Source organism: Vanessa cardui, chromosome 27, assembly GCF_905220365.1.
Source record: "Vanessa cardui chromosome 27, ilVanCard2.1, whole genome shotgun sequence".
NCBI classification, from domain to species: domain Eukaryota; kingdom Metazoa; phylum Arthropoda; class Insecta; order Lepidoptera; family Nymphalidae; genus Vanessa; species Vanessa cardui.
This window is the reverse complement of record NC_061149.1, coordinates 1,441,624-1,463,582: the sequence shown is the minus strand read 5'-3', so window position 1 is coordinate 1,463,582 and position 21,959 is coordinate 1,441,624. Positions and strand designations below refer to the sequence as shown.

The window sequence follows — 21,959 nt, the reverse complement described above, 5'->3', positions numbered from 1 at the left end:
TTATTTTGTTGATTCATATTATTATACTATATTTTTGTAAAATATGATTATTTATCAATGCAAGTAATATTTTCTGTGCTCACTATATTTTCCTTTACCGCCGAGCACGAGATGAACTATAAACACAACTTAAGCACAAACAAATTCAGTGGTGCTTGTCTGGGTTGGAACCCGCAATCATCGGTTAAGATGCACGCGTTCTAAACACTGGTTCATCTCGTTTTCAAACTATAATGTGTTGCTTAGACGTTATGAGTAGATTTTATTTATATGTATATTTATTTATATTCATAACTATATACTTACCAATTAAATGTTGCTTAAGTCTATTTCACGAAACGAGGTCCCAAAGGAAATTGCCCTCAGGCATTGTCAATACGCGTGACTTTCATTGGCTCATTGTAATCCAGATATCTGCATATCAACCAATGAGGTTCCAGCATATTTTTCCAAGGAATGCGATTCGTGGAATGGACATAAGAATTAATGCTTGTATGAAATCAATAAAACTATATTCAGAAATTAAATTTCAATTTATTTGAGATTACATAATTTTCACCAAATCATAATATTCCAGATTAGAAAATTGTAACTATACTTTTTTTGTTAAATATTAACAAAATTAAAGCCTTTATAGGCTGTCATTGGCGACAAAAAAAAATCAATTACTTCTTAATTATACAAAATCTACGCTTTTTTTAAATTACATTGTCTATGGCGGTGTATAGCTTATAAATAAACACAATACATTTATTATTACAAAACAAAATTTAGTATGAACTACATGTAACTATTAAGCATCTTCCACACACACCGAATTTTGGCAAACATTCAACAATATTATCTGTACATATTTTTATCATAGAACCATATTATCACCGCCAAGAACATGTCTTACCTTAATTTTATATTCCAGTGTAAATCTAGCTTAAATACAATTATTTTACATTTTCCTATCAATGTTAATTCTCAAGGAGAATTTTCTAAGATGTCTGCGCGATTTAAACTTTATATCCGAACCACAGTGACGTAAAGTTTAGCTAGTCTATGAATAGACAAACGTCATTGGGGTTGCCAGCTTTATTCAAATATTGACATCATATTTAAATAAAACACAAAAAAAGGTTTGCCAGATTAAAAAATGTTATTATGTTTATATAATTATGACGTCAGCAAAACATAGCAATTCTTTAACTTTAAATTAATTACAAAAACTATTACGTTTAATCGCTATTATTATTCTAGATATTGCTAATACCTAAATATTATGCATGTTTTATGTAGTTTATTAAATTGTGCACATTTTCTATACAGGTACATATTGATATTTATTATAAAGTTCATTTTCAGTCAGTTAAGTCAATTTGACAAACGAAAAACATGTTTCTATAAGTTTTTTTGTATTTACTCTGCGTTTGTTCGATCGACTTTTATTTTACTAATAACCTAAAAATGGCTAAACGGCTAATAATGGCTAGTATAGTACTGATTCTGTTGTACATAATCTCTGAACTAATTTGACAAATTAATGAGTTGTTATCCTTGTCTAATCTCATACATTAGAAAGAGATAGCAATGTCTTTTAGTTATTTAAAATCAGTTAAGATATCATGTTAATCAGTACTAAATGTTATTGAATTAAATTTAACTAAAATATATAATTTTTGGAAATTAAGTTATAAATTTTAGTTAATCGGCTGAAGAAATATATTATATCACCAGAAATTATGCATTAACATATATTGTATATATGATGTGTGTACATAAAAATTATGCCATTATATTATATATATAACCCCAAACTACAACACATACACTAAAAGAAAACACCTAATTAAAAAAAAACATTGGATGTTATAATTTTTAGTGAAATAAATCCATCAGATGCCAACGCAGGCAATGTAGATTATTTATAGTATCATATTTATTTGAAGTGTATAAACTAATACTCACTGACATTTACAAACATTGCCGCTGTGAAAAATATAATCCATTCCTTTATGCTGCATTGTAGAGAACTAGGGAACGACAATATTATGCCCTTTGCCAGTCAAAAACAATACTTTATAGGCAAGTATTGCTTTTCGATTGCATATTTTAAAGTTAATGCATATTAAAAAGTATTATCGATGAATGTTTAAGAGAAATGGAATATCACTTGAATTTAATTGCATTGACCTCTGCATGAATCAAATATGTTAAAATTTTGCTATTTCATTAGATATTTAGTTACAATTTCCGTTTAATAGTAGACATCAAAGTTATGCCTTATTAAACCTATTTAATACCCATAATCTATTTTAATATAACATGTACAAATAATATATCAAATTAATACAAAAAACAGACAAAATAATGTAACATCAATTAGAGTATGAAAAGGGATTACCTTCACTAGACTAAACCCATACTAATTATATAAAATGCACAAGGTTTAAGTATATAATATACTTCACACGATGACTATAAATTACATAAGCAGTATGTTAAATTTAATCTATTTTGTTGACAAATTGGATGTTAAAGATAAAAGTGAATCAACCCAATACCGAGCAATCAAATCAACAATGGATTAATTTGCTTAATTATTTCCTCTTCATTACAGTATCAATTCAATTTGAAAAACAATCCTAATATATAACTCAAACTATGTCAAACTGAAATTCCTGTATTAAATAAATAAATAATTTTAGGCTATAGATATAGAATAGAATTAATTTTACAAAATATTTGAATTCGTTGAAAAGAAAATAGAAATTTATACTTCATTTGAAACAATAATAAAAAAATTCCAAAATTCCTATCATAATACTAATAAAATTACTGTGAATTGCTTGGATTATATTTGCACATATTATATTAAAATAGATTTATAGGTATAAAAATCTTATTTTACGCTAAATATATTCACTAGTATCAACCATACATGTTTCTATATATACAAAATTTATTTAATGCACCATTTTCTAATTAATTAAACCGTCAAGTGTACATTTGCACTTTGAAACCAGAATGTTTTAAAAATCATAACTACAGATTTGTTTCAAATTGAAATTGTTGTATTTAACAATAATAATTAATTAAACTATAAATTATAATGCGTGATGCGCTTTCATACAGCTTTGGAATATTTAATATTATTTATGAAAATCTAGATCGAACAATGAATAAAGCATCAACATACTTGGTGTGTTACAGAGTACACCTTATACTGTTCTTTTTTCCTGTGACATTTTCAATAGCCAACAGCTTTCAGTTATGCCCGGAGGAGCAATTGATACTTCAAAAATCCTTGAAAACCCAGCAAAGTTCAGAGTTTGTGAGATCAATCTAGATTTTCATAATTTAAATACACATCCTTTTATCAAACCGCCAGCGGTTTCTATACAATTTCATCAGTCTATGCTAAAGTTTACATTCATTATATTACGATGTACAATAATACCGGCAACACACACGTGAACAACAATGTCGAACTTTGCCACATGTGATTTGACTTTCTAAGGCATTTAATATATCTTTGCCGCTCGCCTTCCATACTATCTGTACTTTATTTAATAATGGATACGCGTTCGATTTACAAGTTTATTTATGTGAACAAACCTTTATGAATTAATTTTTGTTTCAAATCAAAATAATTTTCGCAAACGCAAAATGCAATAAATAAAGATTTATAGTTCGTAAGAATTTAAAAGCACCACTACTAAAATTAAATAATTACTTTATTTTTTTCCGATAATTTTTAATGGACTAGGATCTCAAAGCTATGTGTTAAAATAATTAACAGCGTGTGTCCGTTCCACAGCTGTATTTCGTGCCTCCTTCTTTTTTAGGAGACGGTTAGGTGTATTATTTAAACTAAACCATATAAAGCGATTGCTTTTACAGTGGAAACCCGATCGATTTTGGTATTTTATAAGAAACCCACGAAAAATACAATAATTTGTATATGGCAACACTGGACGCGTGTTTTCAAAATTAATACGAGCATTTCGCGCCCATTTTTAAAACAAGATTTATTCATATTTTTTAATCCATTCCGTTATCTGTTTCAGGAATTTCTTAGTCTTATTGGTCATAACGTAATATTGACGTTATAGTATGTACATTACAACCAATATAAATGCATTGACAACATAATAGTTGATACATTTTTCTTAAGCCAAAATTTTGTCCTAGAGCTTCAAAAGATAACGCCCCTTTCACACTGGACATCTACACAATGTTTTTGTTAGATATATTTAGTATGAAGATTTCCAAATTAACCAAAATACAATGTTATGTTTTTAGTATAACGACACAAATATTAGTTATAAGATATCAAAACAAACCCAATTACCATACTATATTATTTCTATAGAATGTTAGTATGTACTCTGCTGAAAACGCTAATAATTTACCTACTTGAATTATTCTGACTAAAATATATATGGTTCAACCAAAACATACAATCACACAACTAAATTTATTTTTAATCTGTATTAATAATAATTAAATATTGAAATCTATGTCATTTTGAAAACTATATATAATTGAGCAAAAAACTAAATCATTAATTGAATTTAATTATTGAAACTATATAATATTAGAGTTACTCTTGTCTGGTATTTTTTTTTTTATTCATTTCAACACGGCTTAGGCTATGTAGTTTTATTCCAAATATTTTTTTACATTACACACAGTTATGTATTAAACTTGTAATGAGTTACACTATGTAACATCAGATTACCGATACCAATAAAGAACTAACCTAAACCATTTCTTCAGATAAACCTAAATTTTTACCAGAACAGAGTTCAAACTGTTACATTGATATCATTAATAAAGTAATTAGAAACACCGAACTGATAAATATACGATATTATATTGTACACTAATATTTCTATTGAGCAAAATATATATAAAATGAAATCAAGATGGCTGTTTTATAAGATACAAACTTAAACTAAACTAGAAATCGGACTCAAGCTTGAAATATCAAGCTTATTGATATCTGTTAATTATTTAACTTTATCGACAAAAATTTGATGGAGCTCTATGTAACCCCAAAATACCCACATGAGGGCAGATTATTTTCGAAGTGCATTGAAAGTAAATAGTCTTGTAATGTAAATCACGATTTTGTTAAATTTAAAGATGTGTAGCAATGATAAATTCATAGTAAATGATCGTCTTCTCAAATTGAATCCTATTCAATGTTACATTTCGAATTTATTTCTTTTTAAAACAACTTCAGCTTGACCGTAATTAATCATAATTTTCCATCACATTCATTTGTTATTCAGCTTTTCATAATCTCTCACATTCAACCAATGTTAGTTTCATATGTTTGACAACCAATGACGTTTCCAAATATTTATTTATTTTCCAACCTCACTAAAAATCATCAAATTGAAACTAGAGACTTATATTCTTTGTGGAAATTTATCCGACAATACAAATGCAATTTAATAATAAATATCTTAAAATTTGAATCATTCCATCTATCACTAATGTTGAAAGTTTTACGACTGTAATTAGTATAGCCCTAAAAATTTTATGGAAACAATCACATTTTCCCTTGGTAACATTCCTCTCTATAAAAGGCTATTTTGTGAACAATATATGATGTACATTTTGATATCATTAAAAAGAAAATCTAAATATTGTTTAACCTACTCCAATGGTCTGAGTGAGGTCGAACAAATCGTATGTAGCATATACCTTATATATAGGAGTTGGTAATAACTCACAAGTTATGTTAACTTTCATAATGAAAGAAAAAGGTTTTTGCACTAATCCATAATGATAATAGATCATATCAGATCTGGTTTACCATAGAAATATTGTTCACAAAATAACATTATCGGAGATTTGAATTGTTACCTATAATATCGACCGTAAATTTATATGCATTGAAAAATCCTATTACATTATATAGAACATTATCAAGGCACTCGATTATAATATATTATGATGACAATTTCGAAATATCAAGTATTTTACAATTTCTCTCATTTTTCAAGTAACCTTGTTATACTAATCATTTTCCACATCTATTTTTGGTTGTGATAAACTTTACAGATTCACTGTCTGATGTTCGTTGATTAAAATTCCAGCTAACTAATAAATAATAAGCTTAATCTTGATCATTAAAGAAATCTATATTTTTAAGCACTTTATCGACAAATAAAATTTCTTTAATAATAATGTATTGTATTTTTTAGTATGACTGAAATCTCTTTATCCAAAAACATGCCGTATGCACAATTACTTACCGAATTAAAAAAATAATAATTAAAAAACGGAAATGGAATAAAATACAAAAATTACTAATTTAATATTCAAAAATAATTTTTTGTTCCATATGTCTGTATTATGTCATGAATTTGGCAGACAATACATATTATTATTATGACTTTGTTTACACGTTAGGTACTGTTTAGATTTAAGGATCAATAATCATGATACGACTGTCTAGTCTGTATCTTATTCTCTATTGTCTAGTTTCTAATGATTGTCCTATTTCTTGCACGGTAATTTTACTAACGAGATAACCGGTGTATCATCAATGAGGATAAATGTTTGTGTAGTTACTTAAACATTTGCTATGGAATATGTACTTAATGACTCCTATTTAGCTTCCTTATCAATAATTTAATTTACTACATTTTGTGCATAGTAATATAAGTCTGAGGTAGAATTTACCTCTTTAGTAATAAAAATGGCGGCACTTTTATATATGAATGTTAAGCCTAGGGCTTCAAGCTAGCGTTTTCTAGACCATTACCTTATCGAATGTATTCCTAGATTAGTTAAAATCTTTGAATTGCGTTTTACAAAATTTTACATCCAAATATCATGTACAAAATTAACAAACAATTTATATACCACTCACCGAATCCTATAAATCCACTCAAGTTTTATTTATACACTAAACTTTCAGTCCGAAATAACACCAGAGTGAGATCACAAGCACAATTTCAAAGTAACGACATCTGTTAAACGTTCCAAAACTATCACTAACTATTGTAGTCTTTGTCACAGCGATCGTCGTGATCCCAGTACTTATGATTCCTTGGCACTTCCGTGACGTGTCTCCTTGGCGATGTTTTAGAATCAGTGTCCCCACTGTTCCTTCTGGTTGCTCTACCAGGATTCGACTGTCGGGATTCCCGCGAACTCCGTGAAACGGAACGGAACTTTTCATTATCTTTGTCATTTTCATCATCTAGGTTATCCTGTGAACGTTGTCTTGTCCAGTTTTTTTTATTTTTATTCGAGTCCTCTTTCAAATCACTCTTTTCCCTACGCCAGTTTTCCACCGGTCTCCGGTTACTTGTTTTCTGTACTTCATTATTTACTCTCTCCGGTGCCGGGTTAGGTCTTTCAGCAGAGTACTGTGGGACGAATTCTGGTGCATTAAAATTCGGTGTTGATTGGAAATTCTGTATGTACGCACCATCTCCTTGTTGTAAATAGTTAGCGTAATTCTCTTGATAATTGTAATTAGGTGGGGGATAGTCGGGCACATAGTTTTGTATATTAGGAGGTAAGACGGTGGGGTTAAACACAGGTTCCGTTTCAGGTTTCTTAGTCTCCTCATCGGTCTGTCTCCAGGAATTTAAGTCGTATCTTTTCGTCAAGCTACTTTTTGTCGTCCACGTGTCGAAATTATCCTGGGTTAACTGTTCCTGTCTTAACAGGCCAGCACCTGCTCCGAGAATAGGTCTTAATTTTGGTTTTGTATCCTCGTCTTGGTTTAAGCTAATTTGCGACATATTCTGACTTACTTTCTCTGTATCTGAGCTTGCATCTGACCTATAATCATCTTTCTTCTTCCAAGAGCCATATGTAACTTCACTAAAACTCTCATCCGTTGTTAAATCTAAATGAGCTGCATAGAACTGCTGTAGTGTGTTCGGCAAAGGCAGGAACTTATTTAAGCACAAATCAGCTGATAATAGTAGCCATATTATGCTCACTGGCGGAGGTGTTAGTAGACGAAGTCGTATGGAAATTGATAGTTCGTCTAATTCTTGAGCGAGGACAGATAGCAGTTCTCTGCCATTTTGCATGAGCTGGAAACGAAAGAAAAGGATATTATATATTATAACAAGATAACAAGATTATTATATTTTCTTATACATGGATATTTATTTAATATCACTAAACAACAACAATATAGGTTTCATTGTTGTAGAAGCAATAATTTCCATGCCAACCTAAAGTAAAAAAAAGTCAAGTAACAGCCTGTAAATTTCACACTGCGGAGATAAGGCCTCCTCTTCCATTAAGGACAGGGTTTGGAACATATTTCACCACGCTGCTCCTATGCGGGTTGGTGTAATGCACATGTGGCAGAATTTCGATGAAATTATACACACGCAGGTTTCCTCACCATGTTTTCCTTCACCGCTGAGCATGAGATGAATTATGAAGACAAATTAAGCACATAAATCAGCGGTGCTTGCCTGGGTTTGAACCCGCAATCATCGGTTAAGATGCACGCGTTCTAACCACGCAGCCATCTCAGCTGACGTCACTCTGTCGGTCAATGAGCGTGAGTCGAACGCCGACACAACGAAATTTCATTGTAACTACTCGTTCGACATCCGCATCAGCATGAAATCCCTCAACGGTTATTGCGGATGCGGATGTCGAAACGGATGCGGAAGTTCTGCATTTACGAATGCAGAAGCGAATATTCGCAAGATCCCTAATATATATTGATCTAAGATTACAATAGAAATAAAATAACTGGTTTACCTGTGTAGCGAGACTGCGGTGTGCCCTTAAATCATCACTTGCCAGTAGCGCTCTCATATACTGCAGCAGCGGATTGGCCAAAATGTGAACTTTGTTTCCATTGCAAAGACGAGCCTCTGGAATTAAATAAGTTATTTTTTAACATAAGTTAAAAGTAACAGCCTGTAAATTTCCCACTGCTGGGCTAAGGCCTGGGCTAAGGTTTGAAACATATTCCAATTATAAACATAATTTAAGCACATATATAGTACCTGGGTTTGAATCCGAAATCATCGGTTAAGATGCACGCGTTCTAACCACTGGGCCATATCAGCTCAACATAAGATAAAGTTATAGATATCTAGATATCAATTTGATATTTTCTTTTAGAAGTAACATTGGACTTTTTTGATATTTAACATTTTACATTGAATTGAAGCAATATCATTGGTCGAGAGGTTGAATAGTCTTGAGATTTAATGTCAGTGTTGCCATCGCACCATTTATAGCGAGACTGATCTCGTCTGCGAACCTTCGCTTTTATTCAAAAGATATTTTAGGTAACTACAGGCACAAGGGACATAGCATCTTAGTTCCCAAGGTTGGTGGCACATTGACGATGTAAGGAATGGTTAATATTTCTTACAGCGTCATTGTCTATGGGTGATGGTGACCACTTACCATCAGGTGGCCTATATGCTCGTCCACCAACGTATACCATAAAAAATAAAACTTCAAGAACTACGACAGGTATTTGTAAGTTGGCACTCACTCCAAAATAATGAAATTCATTTTAAATAATGAAATTTTCAATGTCAAAATGAAGTTAGAATTGGACTCTGTCGATAACAATTTACTTTAATATTTTTCTTATACTCGTTTTACCTGCGAAATAATCACCCATCAAGTTGGCTGCATTTATCAAATATATAGGATTTGATCGCTCGAGAACTTCCAACTCTGAAATATTATTAAGAAATGTTATTAATTTCTAATACATGTAGAGAAATCTTTCTAGAGTTGTACGTAAATTACTCGGATGGAGGTGTGCGAAATTTATCAAAGCTAATCTTATTTGTAGAAAGGTATTTATATAAATATTTTTATACAATATGCTTTAAATGTACATTAAAATAATAAAAAAATCTCACACACACTATTAAGCGCTTGAGTAAAAGACATACATATAAACACAATTAATATGAAACATTAACATACATACTCCCAATGACAACATAATCAATCAAAATCAAAATAAACTTTATTCAAGTAGGCTTTTACAAGCACTTCTGAATCGTCATTTAACAATTAAGTGAAGCTACCACCGGTTCGGAAAGTAGATTAAACTGAGAAGAACCGGCAAGAAACTCAGTAGTTTCTCTGTTTTAACATTTAAATAATACAAAGTCATGTTAATTAAATACAACTTTTTAGTTTTGATAACTGTTTTTTTTTATAAATTGTAATAACATATGTTTTGTTGAATCTCATTATTCAGTCTACCTTTCGAATGAATGTACTAATATTTATTCTCATCATATCATAACGCAACGGAAAAAGTATAACTTCAATACAAAACAATCCCAAGACCTATTTATTATGTCACAGAATTCGGTCTGAGATTTAATATTTTCCTAAATAAGTAATGATCTGGTTAAAAAAGAAAGAAATAAAATATAAAATCCCAGACCGAAGAATTCATTCGAAAATATTTTTTTTATGGAATAGGTTTGCGGACGAGCGTATGGGCCACCTGATAGTAAGTGGTCACCATCACCCATAGACAATGACGCTGTAAGAAATATCAACTATTCCTTAAATCGTCAATGTGCCACCAACCTTGGGAACTAAGATGTTATGTCCCTTGTGCCTGTAGTTACACTGGCTCACTCACCCTTCAAACTGGAATACAACAATACTGCGTACTGTTGTTTTAGAAATCTGATGAGTGGGTGGTACCGACCCAGGGGGGTTTGCACAAAGTCCTACCACCAAGTAAAAATCGAAGCACGTTCCAAAAAAAAAAACCAATATACCAAATCTCAGATCAAAGATTACATTCGAAAAAAGAATCAATGCCAAAAAAAACAATATATAGTACGATACAACTTAGATGTCGCATCGGCAAAATTCGTAAAACCGATCACATCCGAATTGAATACGCTATCCCAAATTATCAAAATTTATTTCTCATGCGAATATGATCTTTACACAAACGTAATAACTTGTAATATCATATGAACTAATATATTCGTCAATTTGACGCGCCGATTTACATGCACTCGCCTTCTCTGACGCGTGAATCTATAGCGACCAATAGCGTCGAATGGCGCGATAGGGAGCTATTTCTATTGGTCGTGTAAACCGGCAGTGATCGGTTTTATTTTCATTCCATTGCATTTTCCGATGCTACACCTAATTTGTGTCATACTATACATATCTAGCACTGAAAACCAGATTCGAAAAAAAAGAATCGAATTCAAAAATAGAACGTCTCTCACTGGTGAAGGTCCCCTGCATGACGACGTTGAGCAGCGTGGCGCGCAGCAGCTGCTGTCGCTGCTGGCGCGTGAACGACGCGCCCACGGCCGCCAGCTTGCGTGACGTCACCGAGCTCTGCAGCGCCGCCGCGCGGAACGACGCGAACGCCTGCCTGCGGAGCATGCGCACTGATCACTCGCTCGGAGTACTATTTTTTTTTTAATTTAATTTATATTTATATATATTATTTTTGACGACCTCCACGGTCGAGTGGTGTGTACACCGGTTTTCATGGGTACGCCACTCTGAGGTCCCGGGTTCGATTCCCGGCCGAGTCGATGTAGATTACCATTAGTTTTCTATGTTGTCTTGGGTCTGGGTGTTTGTGGTACCGTCGTTACTTCTGATTTCCATAACACAAGTGCTTCAGCTACTTACATTGGGATCAGAGTAATGTATGTGATGTTGTCTCATATTTATTTATTTATATTTATTTACTACATCCAAAGGCCCGTACATATTAAAAATTTTGGCGTTTTATATTTCATACTAGACATCATCAGATCTTCGCTGGAAGTCATTCTTGTCGTTATCTTGGGAGACGTGGCCCACACTGGCATTTTTTTTTTACAACAACAAAAACAAACAACAACAGCCTGTAAATTCCCACTGCTGGGCTAAAGGCCTCCTCTCCCTTTGAGAAGAAGGTTTGGAACATATTCCACCAAGCTGTTCCAATGCGGGTTGCTGGAATGCACATGTGGTAGAATTTCGATGAAATAAGACACATCTAAGTTTGCTCACGATGTTTTCCTTCACCGCTGAGCACGAGATGAATTATAAACACAAATTAGGCAAATATATATATAGTGGTGCTTGTCTGGGTCAGAACCCGAAATCATCGGTTAAGATGCACGCGTTCTAACCACTGGGCCATCTCAGCTCATAGTAGATAAACCCACTGCTGGACAAATACTTCCTTACTCCTTCAAGGGTATATAGTACGACACAAGTTATATAGCATCGTCAAAATTCATAAAACCGATCATATCCGAATAGGCTATTTGACTGGTTTTTAAAATCCGTTTCATATTACTTAGTAGAAGTTAAGGAACCCAGTAAAAGTTGATTTTTTTATTTCTAGTACATATTTACCGAAAAATATCATGTTAAAAATTCCATATTTAAATAGCGCGCAAAAACGCTACTTGGACAATATGGCACTGCAATGGGGTCGGTGATGTCACTTTCTTGTATTTTAATCTGTGGTACATATAGTAGAAAAGCAAGGTTAACAAGACAAGGTTAGCTTTCTCGGATTGAACTGACGCGAGAATCTATAGCGACGGATAGCGTCGAATAGCGCAATACGGAGCCATTTAAATTGGTTGTGTGAATCGGCAGTAATCGGTTTTATTGAATTTGCCGATGCTACATCTAAGTTCTTAGTTCTGTCTTACTATATGCCATCACCGTGACCGTTGTCCAGGAGAGCTTACACAAAGACCATCAATAAGAATACAAGAGGATAAAAATTCCTGTGTCAAAACTTACTGCAATCTTGTTTCATCCGGACACATGTTTGTGACCGTCGTTTCAAAATGTCGCAGCTTCCTGTTGAACTGTATACCGTCCTCGCCGGGAGAAAATTGTTCCAACTGAAAATAAAAACAAAAAGAAAATTATAAAAGAGATCGCTATTTTAGCAATAAGGCCGCCCCTCTTGTGCATCTTTCTCAATCGTGTTAAAAGTATTTATTTATTGGTATACAATAAAGGGTATTTTAATTTGATTTGATAGTTAATTAATTTCAAAATCTTCGCTTTTGTCTACATGATATTATAAGCCGAACTTATTGCGGGTAGTTGGCGTACCTTCCGACTCGTATAAAAACGACCGCTCGATAGACTACAGGTCACTTTCTCGTCAGTCGTCGGTCGGTAAAGTGTCGGTACTTTCACTACTTACTTTAAATAAATTAGCTATATAGGTTGTTTCAATTATTTTTTTAACTAATTATTTTTCCTTCTGATTGCTAAAAATATTACTTCCAAAAAGATATTACAATATCAAGTAAATCGTTTTGAAATGTCACTGTCATTAAAAAAAAAACTTGAATCAACTCGATACCTCGTTTAGTGCAAGTTAAATACATTTATGAATAATAATTAAGCAAATATTTATATAGATGAAAAGCATCGACGATTCAAATGCTCTTAAACTGAGTTTATGATATTTTGTTGCTTTTTTTATCTATACTTATATTATAAATGTGAAAGTAAATCTAACTGTCTGTCTGTCTGCCTGTCGCTCTTTGGCGACCAAACCAATGAACCGAATTTGATAAAATTTTGTCAGAAGCAAACTTGAGCTTTGAGAAAGGACATCGGCTACCGTTCCATCGGAAAAAAAGTCAAGGATACTCATGTATACTCTATTCCAACCATAACAGGAAAAAAGCTAAAAAAACACCATTCGACAACAAATTGACGCGATATCATTGGTCGAGAGCTTGATTAATATATGATATTCACTATGGATTTGCGACAAAACTACAATTTGAACTCTGACGAAACTGTTACAAGAATTTTGGAAGGGAAATCAAAGTAGATATAAGTAGTTAAATATCTTGTATTATATATAGACATATGTTAATCATAAACTCTTAGTAGTGCATAATATAGCTGAATTATAAGCAAATCACATGAAATACCTAAATTTGAGGTTTCTTACCTTTATTCCGGTATTTTTTCCTCTTGGAGATATAAGTAGTTAAATATCTTGTATTATATATAGAGATATATTAATCATAAACTCTTAGTAGTGCATAATATTGCTGAATTAAAAGCAAATCACATGAAATACCTAAATTTGAAGTTTCTTTACCTTTATTCCGGTTTTTTCTCCTCTTTGTGTGAGAGACATTTAAATACACGAACATTGAAAGTGAGATAAGAGGAGATGAAAACAGTGTTCCCGTTTGTAGGGTGAGCGAGTCAGCGTACTTACAGGCACAAGGGACATAACATCTTAGTTCCCAAGGTTGGTAGCGCATTGACGATGTAAGGAATAGTTAATATTTCTTATAGCGTTATTGTCTATGGGTGATGGTGACCACTTACCATCAGGTGGCCCATATGCTCGTCCGCCAACCTATACCATAAAAAAAAAATAGCTGAAATACTTTAATCTAAGGTTTGTTTACCTTTATTCCGGTATTTTCTCCTCTTGGAGTGGGAGACATACGCAAACATTAAAAGTGAGATAAGAGGAGATAAAAACAGTGTACTCACCAGTACCAACAAGGGTGCGAACTGTTCATCCACATAAAGCAGTTCTGACAGCGAGTCGTCTTCCGGACGGTACATATCCGTCTTATCCTGTACCGGTTTCTCGTCATCTTCGCTGACCTCACCCTTCATCTCCACTTTTGTGTCTGGAATGACGCGTTTTACTGTTAACGACAAATTAATACGTTTTTTCTACCTTTCATTGCAAGGTTTTTGTATTAGTTTATTTATATGTTATTGTTAGTACTGGAGCTTTTTCCATTGTAAAATTGACGAGAGGTTAGCAAATGATTTGTAAGTTAGATATTCTACCGCTAAACAACAGTACGCAGTATTGTTGTGTTCCGATTTGAAGGGTGAGTGAGCCTGTGTAACTACAGGCACAAGGGATATAACGTCTTAGTTCCCAAGGTTGGTGGCACATTGACGATGTAAGGAATAGTTAATATTTCTTACAGCGCCACTTACCATCAGGTGGCAAATATGCTCGTCCTCCAACCTATACCATAAAAAAAAACCTTATTTTCGTTATCATTTTACGGGAAAATCCTTGACAACAAGTATATATGTATATAATCATTAACCTCGTGATCGACCATGAAAGAAAACTGCAAAATCTGCTACATTCTTTGTTACTAATCCCATTGGAGTTCTTTACGCAGTTTGTGCGAATAACGTCACAACCTTCTTTAAATGGAGAGATTTTTTAGTCATTACTACAATGATATATCAACGCTTAATATTTCTTACAGCGTCATTGTCTATGGGTGATGGTGACCACTTACCATCAGGTGGCCCATATGCTCGTCAGCCAACTATACCATAAAAAAAGGATACACACTTCCAAATACATTACATCGTGGAATAATATTTTAAAATGTATGTGCAGCTTCAATTACAGGAAAGGTCTCCTGATTGAGCTCATAAAACTATGGCCAAATAGACTATAGCAAAAATAAATATTACATAGTGATACTTAAAGAAGTAAATAATGGTTATATAATCTTTACAATAATCGCTATAATCAGATTTCAGAAGTCAGTTCGAGTAAAACCAACCAATGTTTACATCAAAATCAAAATAAACTTTATTCAAGTGGGCTTTTACAAGCACTTTTGAATCGTCATTCAACAATTAAGTGAAGCTAACACCGGTTCGGAAAGTAGATTCTACCCAGAAGAACCGGCAAGAAACTCAGTAGTTAACCTTTTTCAACATTTAAAAAATACAAAGTCAAGTTAGTTAAATACAATTATTTAAATGTATCCTGCCTGGAAGTCAACAGGTATTAATTCCACGCTTTTTTATCATCTACAAAATCTGGTATCGCATAATATGCCTTGAGACGTGCGTTTCCAAACTAATTTTGGTTAGATTTAAACATCAGAATGTGTTTGTTGTATTCTCTATATTTTTATATATTTATAAGGAACACTTATCAGTTTTGGCATTTAGAAGAAAAAAAACATTATCTTTTATAAAATACTAGTGTCAATCCACAGCTTCGCTTGCATCAAAGCAAAGCATCTGTCAGAAATCTTATCTTATTTTCTGTATCGATGCATATCAAATATCTCAGGGTTAGTTGATTAGTTCAGACACGAAAACATTACAAATAAACAAATAAGGTTAAAATTATTGCAAATAGTCACCCCTATCTGTATATGTGCTTAATTTGTGTTTATAATTCATCTTGTGCTCGGCGGTGAAGGGAAACATCGTGAGGATCGATGTGTTTAATTTCCTAGAAATTCTTCCACATGTGCATTCCACCAACCCGCATTGGAACAGCGGGGTGGAATATGATCCAAACCCTCTCATTAATGAAAGAGGAGGCCTTAGCCCAGCGGAGGGTAACTTAGAGGCTGTTACTTTACTTTACTAATCCAACGATAACAGGAGAAAAAGCCAAATAAACAAAATTTTGAAGGAAATTGACGCGAGAGCTTGATTAATCAATGATATTCACTATGGATTTACAAAAAAAAATGGCTTTTTTACGCCGAAACTGTTATCGGAATTTCAGAAGTAAATTCATGAGGAAATACGTGATTAAGTGCAATAGTGTTGTATTATAAACAAAGATATATTAATCATAAACTTTTAATAGTGCACAAAAAATCTGATTCATTAGCAAATCGCATGATATAGGAAAATGAAGGTTTCAACAACAACAACAGCCTGTAAATTCCCACTGCTGGGCTAAAGGTCTCCTCTCCTTTTTGGGAGAAGGTTTGGAACATATTCCACCACGTTGTTCCAATGCGGGTTGGTGGAATACACATGTGGCAGAATTTCTATGAAATTTGTCACATGCAGATTTCCTCACGATGTTTTCCTTAACCGCTGAGCACGAGATGAATTATAAAGACAAATTAAGCACATGAATCTCTGTGCTTGCCTGGGTTTGAACCCGCAATCATCGGTTAAGATGCACGCGTTCTAACCACCGGGCCTATATTGAGACAATTCTATTGAGATAAGCCATATTATACTCGTCCACTGACCTGTGGATCTAGGACTCAGTTCAGCTAGGGTCCTAGCTGCGTTGATCTCGTCCAAGTCTTCGCCGGGGCGTGTTTCGCGCTGAGGTAGATGATGCCGCCCCGTGTACCCACGACCTCGTCCAGAGGACATTGTGTTCTGGAATTAAAAAAAAAAAAACAATTTCAAATTGTGTCTTAAGTCATTCTTATCTTATGTCCTACTAGTTGTCGCCCACGACTTCTCCTGTTTTAGGGTCTTGTTTGTCATGTGTCAACAAGAGTAGTCCATTTGCTTTCTTGGAGTTCGAGTTTCCTTCATACCAAATATCATCAAATTCAGTTAAGCGGTTTGGTCGTGAAAGAGCGACATACAGACAGACAGAGCTACTTTCACATTTATAATATTAATAAAGGTATTATATGTTTAGGTAGCAAACAGCACGTAAAGCCTGTTAACTTTGACTCTGAAATGTTTCTGGTCGTATCGTGTCACCGGATTACAAGAATGAGGGAATCCAGAGTACTCTTACTCTTGTGTTTGCGCGCAAATTTGTGTACTATGTAAATATGTATGTTGTTGTTTACTATTATGTAGAAGCAGCAAAAAAATTAGGATTTGTTTTTTTATCGTACATGCTGGCAACGTCCGTATGACGTAGAACATATGACAGACGAGAAGTTGAGGGAATATCAAAAAAAAGAGATACGACGAATGATACAACAACAACAGCCTGTAAATTCCCACTGCTGGGCTAAAGGCCTCCTCTCCCTTTGAGGAGAAGGTTTGGAATATATTCCACCACGCTGTTCCAATGCGAATTGGTGGAATACACATGTGGCGGAATTTCTATGAAAATTGTCACATGCAGGTTTCCTCACGATGTTTTCCTTCACCGCTGAGCACGAGATGAATTATAAAGACAAATTAAGCACATGAATCAGCGGTGCTTGCCTGGGTTTGAACCCGCAATCATCGGTTAAGATGCACGTGTTCTAACTACTGGGCAATCTCGACTCTCGACAAATGATAACCACTTTTTAAATATATATATATGTCCAGCGTATTTGGCTGGTCACCCCTGAGATACATCAGCAGGATCATTAGTATTATATGGCGCTGAATCAGCTACACTGTTACGAATTGCAATGTCTATGATCTTCACGATATTTTCTTAACCCATAGCGTACACAGCCCATATTGAGGGGTTATAGGTACTGGCGGTAGTTTCACATTGTATAGTTGTTAAATGACGATTCAAAAGTACTTGTAAAAAAAGCCTTATTGAATAAATTATATTTCGATTTTGATTTTTCTGTGACATTCTACAAAGCGATTTTGAGCTTTAGCTGTGTATTTTCAAGTGTCAAATTAGAGAACGCGTTTAAAAATTGTAGTTACACATGGTACACGCACACTAGTAAAGTAGTATGAGTGTAAAGCATAGCTGACACGCACACCAAGATAATAAAGATAGCTTGTTGCATTTAGTTATTTTGTAGTGACATTATCTAGATATATAAATAATCTATGGCGTGGTATTGATTTCAGTCAAGGCATTGGTTTAACTATAATACTAGCTAAGTACGCAACTGCGCACGAGTAAAATAAGGGATCGTAACAGGAAATTAAAAAAAATGGCCTGTTCTTTTGCTGCCTTACGCTGAAGTACTAAATTTTCATCAACAACAGCCTGTAAATTTCCCACTGCTGGGCTAAGGTCTCCTCTCCCTTTGAGGAGAAGGTTTGGAACATATTCTACCACGCTGGTCCAATGCGATTATAAACACAAATTAAGCACATGAATATTCAGTGGTGCTTGCCTGGGTTTGAAACCGCAATCATCAGTTAAGATGCACGCGTTCTAACCACTGGGCCATCTCGACTCAAAGTTTCATCACGTTCGCTAACTTAGAAACATTAATATTGATTTTAAATTAACATGATTATTTTCATTATTACAAGTATTTATAAGGGATAAGCACGATACTTCGACATTATCTACGAATCCACGACGAGGTCTACCAAATAAAAAAAAAAATCATTGTAAATATCCCATTTTTAATACTACAAGTATAATTAATATATTCAGTTAAGTCAACAAGCACTTACGAGCAAGGGCATAAGTGTATTTTAAATTCCCTTACTTGTATCCACCTCGGCAAAAGTACAAGCACACTTACATAAAGTATATTTTGATTTTGAAAATTTGACACAAAATTCAGACCCTGGACTACAGGGTCTACTTGCTTTCCAAGGACAGTTTAAACCCTACTTAAATTTTTGGAAATCGATATAGTGCTTGTCAGAAGTCCGAACTTTTGTCTAACAAACCCAATAACTTACGCCCTGAACTGTTTGGAACCCACTTTGGGATATGCAGCCATTAGTCATAGCCTTACTATCAAAAACATATATTGTATATGTAACATGATATGAACAAAAAATTTGATCCCCCTGAGTTTCTTTCGCCAGTTCTTTTCAGGTTTGAGGTGTAAAATTCCGAAACGGTGGTAGATTTTTCGACTATCAATAAGAAAGCGTAATCACTTCTATTTTGAATAAAGATTTTCGACATTGACTTAGCTACGAGATCAATGAGGATATTTACATAAATTACATTTATCAAGGAACAGTAACATTATATTATTAAACGTCACAAATACAAGAATTCATTCATCATTTGTGTTCATTAATGTGAGGAAACTAACCTTTACCCAGAAATACAATATTACCAACGATAAGTGATAAGCAAAATCGTTACAAAGAGCATACAAATTTCGAAGTCATATCGAAATTCGTTTTCGTTTAAAATGTAATGAAATAATTCTTGATTTTTGTTGAGTGGGTTTTTGGAATCATCTGCGAGATTAGAAAAGTAATCTTTGTTGATGTCCAGAGAAATTTGCCTGCTTGTGCCCTGGTTAGCAGAGCCATCTGTAACTTATTGGAGGCCCTGGGTATATAAGGATAATGGCTTTGATAGAAAACTATTTAGTTAGCACAGACAAAGAAAGTCGTTGTTCTTCAATTTGCAAATAAATAATGCTTTGTAATATCAAGTTACTGAATATCTTTATAGATCCTGGATGAATTGGAAAATGCAGACTTTTGAAAACACTCAAGAACCTTTTTTTGATGATAGGGGTCCCAGTCGATGGGGTCCTGGGCACTTGCCCAAAGTTGTCTATCGCCACAGGGATATGCTGCAGGGGTATGCTGGTTAGAAACCTCCCGTTTCAGAATCTATTCCAACCACATTAGGAAAGCCAAATAAACGACATTTGACATCAATATCATTGGAAAAGTGTGGTGGAATATGTTCCAAACCTTCTCCTCAAAGGGAGAGGAGGCCTTTAACCCAGCAGTGGGAATTTACAGGCTGTTGCTGTTGTTGTTGAACATTGGAAGTTTAATTAAAGCGGATATAATAAGTTAAACTGAATAGTGTTTTAGTAATACACAATATAGGTAAAGTATAAACAAATCGCATAAAAATATGTAAACCCGATGTTCGACAAAGAACAAAGGAAAATATAATCCATTCTTTTAATAAAAAAAATTATACTTGGATTGAACGGTAAAGCAGTTTATTTCTTCCGAATTGAAACAGTTCTTTAATTATACATCTTCTATTAATGTTGATAAAGCTGATAATAAAAATTAAACAAGACTATAACTATCAAATTAAGACATGAGACATGACATGAGAAGTATGGAAGTAGAAAACATGCAGGCCGAATAAAATTAAGATAAGGCCAGGAGGACGATCACATTGATTCAACAATAAAACGGTGACATCCATTTTTAAGAGCAATGTAGCCAAATTAGATTACAAATTTGGGTGAGTAGTTTTGCTATTTGCTAGAATATCTGATGAGGTAATGATCTTAAACAAACTACTGATTTAAGCATCAAATGTTAAGGCAATACTATACAAGACAATGTTGATGCTTTAAGTTGAAATACCATGACTTCTAAAGCTGACTCACAATATTTTGTCAGGATTGGTGGACCACTTATTTCAGTCTTTTTACATGGTCACTTATTATAAATAAATATTTAAAATCACAGTCAATTTAATCATAGTCATATTTATAGCATTAATTCTGAAGTTTAAACAATGAATAAAATACTTACAATATAACTGTTCAGCTCGTATGAAATGAATACTTTTCGTTAATAGTTTATAAATAACTTCAAGATTTTTTTTTACGGAAATATACATATATAAATATCGCCCACGTTTCCGTGCGAGTCGTAAACACATCTTCTAAGGCTTTACAAGTGACTAGTCTTTGCCTTATTTATTCAGCGTGACGAGTAAATAACGGGATATTTACTTACTTGTTGTTTAATTATGAGCCCTCAATGATAAAACGTATGAATGACGCGACATGTCACACTTTTTCTTGTTCCATAAGATGGAAAACAAACTTGGCGATATACATACGAAATAGTTGTCATGGAAATAAATGAAAATATTTAGGATCACACTTCATGTTTAATTTATCTTGTCCACGATATATTCTGGCATGTCTACAAGATTTGAATATTTTTTTTATTGTCTACCGGTTTACACATGATGACGAATTTTGAAAAAAGGTTTTCCTTATTGATTAACCCGCGCCATTATCGTTCTTAAAACATACACGCGGTGATAAAAATAATACCTAAAATAAATGTATTATTAATTGTTTTCACTCACCGGAAAGTTATATTTGAAAGCACTTTTTGTTACTTATTTATTTCCTAGTTGTTTCACGTAGCGGTTGTCATGCATTTCATTTCCATATTGGCGACGCTAGTGATTCGAAACTGTTGCCATTCACAAAATATACTTTAATCGTTATCATTTTACCGGTTTTTTAATCAATTATTTTATATAAGTATTGTTTTTGAGTATAATAATAATTATTATAAAGAATGTTATGTACTTATTATAATTCTTTCTTAAATCAGATTTTTTTTTTTAA

General features: G+C 33.4%; 1 protein-coding gene across 3 annotated transcripts; it reads right to left on the bottom strand.

Annotated features, from left to right (window-relative positions):
- Positions 1–5,643: 5,643 nt before the first annotated feature.
- Positions 5,644–21,791, bottom strand: LOC124541105. 3 transcript variants are annotated; one of them, XM_047118935.1, is made up of 8 exons: positions 21,692–21,791; positions 17,007–17,142; positions 14,503–14,663; positions 12,763–12,866; positions 11,229–11,380; positions 9,613–9,687; positions 8,749–8,864; positions 5,644–8,060 (listed from the first exon to the last, which is right to left on the bottom strand). In XM_047118935.1, the coding sequence occupies exons 2-8, from the start codon at positions 17,134–17,136 to the stop codon at positions 7,002–7,004; spliced, it is 1,797 nt and encodes a 598-aa protein (XP_046974891.1). In that variant the 5' UTR covers positions 17,137–17,142; positions 21,692–21,791; the 3' UTR covers positions 5,644–7,001. The 3 variants fall into 3 exon arrangements, with proteins under 3 accessions (XP_046974891.1, XP_046974890.1, XP_046974892.1); XM_047118934.1 differs by lacking the exon at positions 21,692–21,791 and adding an exon at positions 21,124–21,682; XM_047118936.1 differs by lacking the exon at positions 21,692–21,791 and adding an exon at positions 21,124–21,681 and having other exon boundaries at positions 14,503–14,645.
- Between the last annotated feature and the right edge of the window lie 168 nt (positions 21,792–21,959).

Bases quoted from the DNA above. Each gene is read 5' to 3' on its own strand.
- LOC124541105 (XM_047118935.1), bottom strand. From the start codon at position 17,136: ATGTCCTCTGGACGAGGTCGTGGGTACACGGGGCGGCATCATCTACCT. The intron at 8,865-9,612 runs GTAAAACGAGTA...ATTTAATTCCAG, and splicing joins GATGGGTGATTATTTCGCAG to AGGCTCGTCTTTGCAATGGA. The intron at 8,061-8,748 runs GTAAACCAGTTA...TTTCGTTTCCAG, and splicing joins ACCGCAGTCTCGCTACACAG to CTCATGCAAAATGGCAGAGA.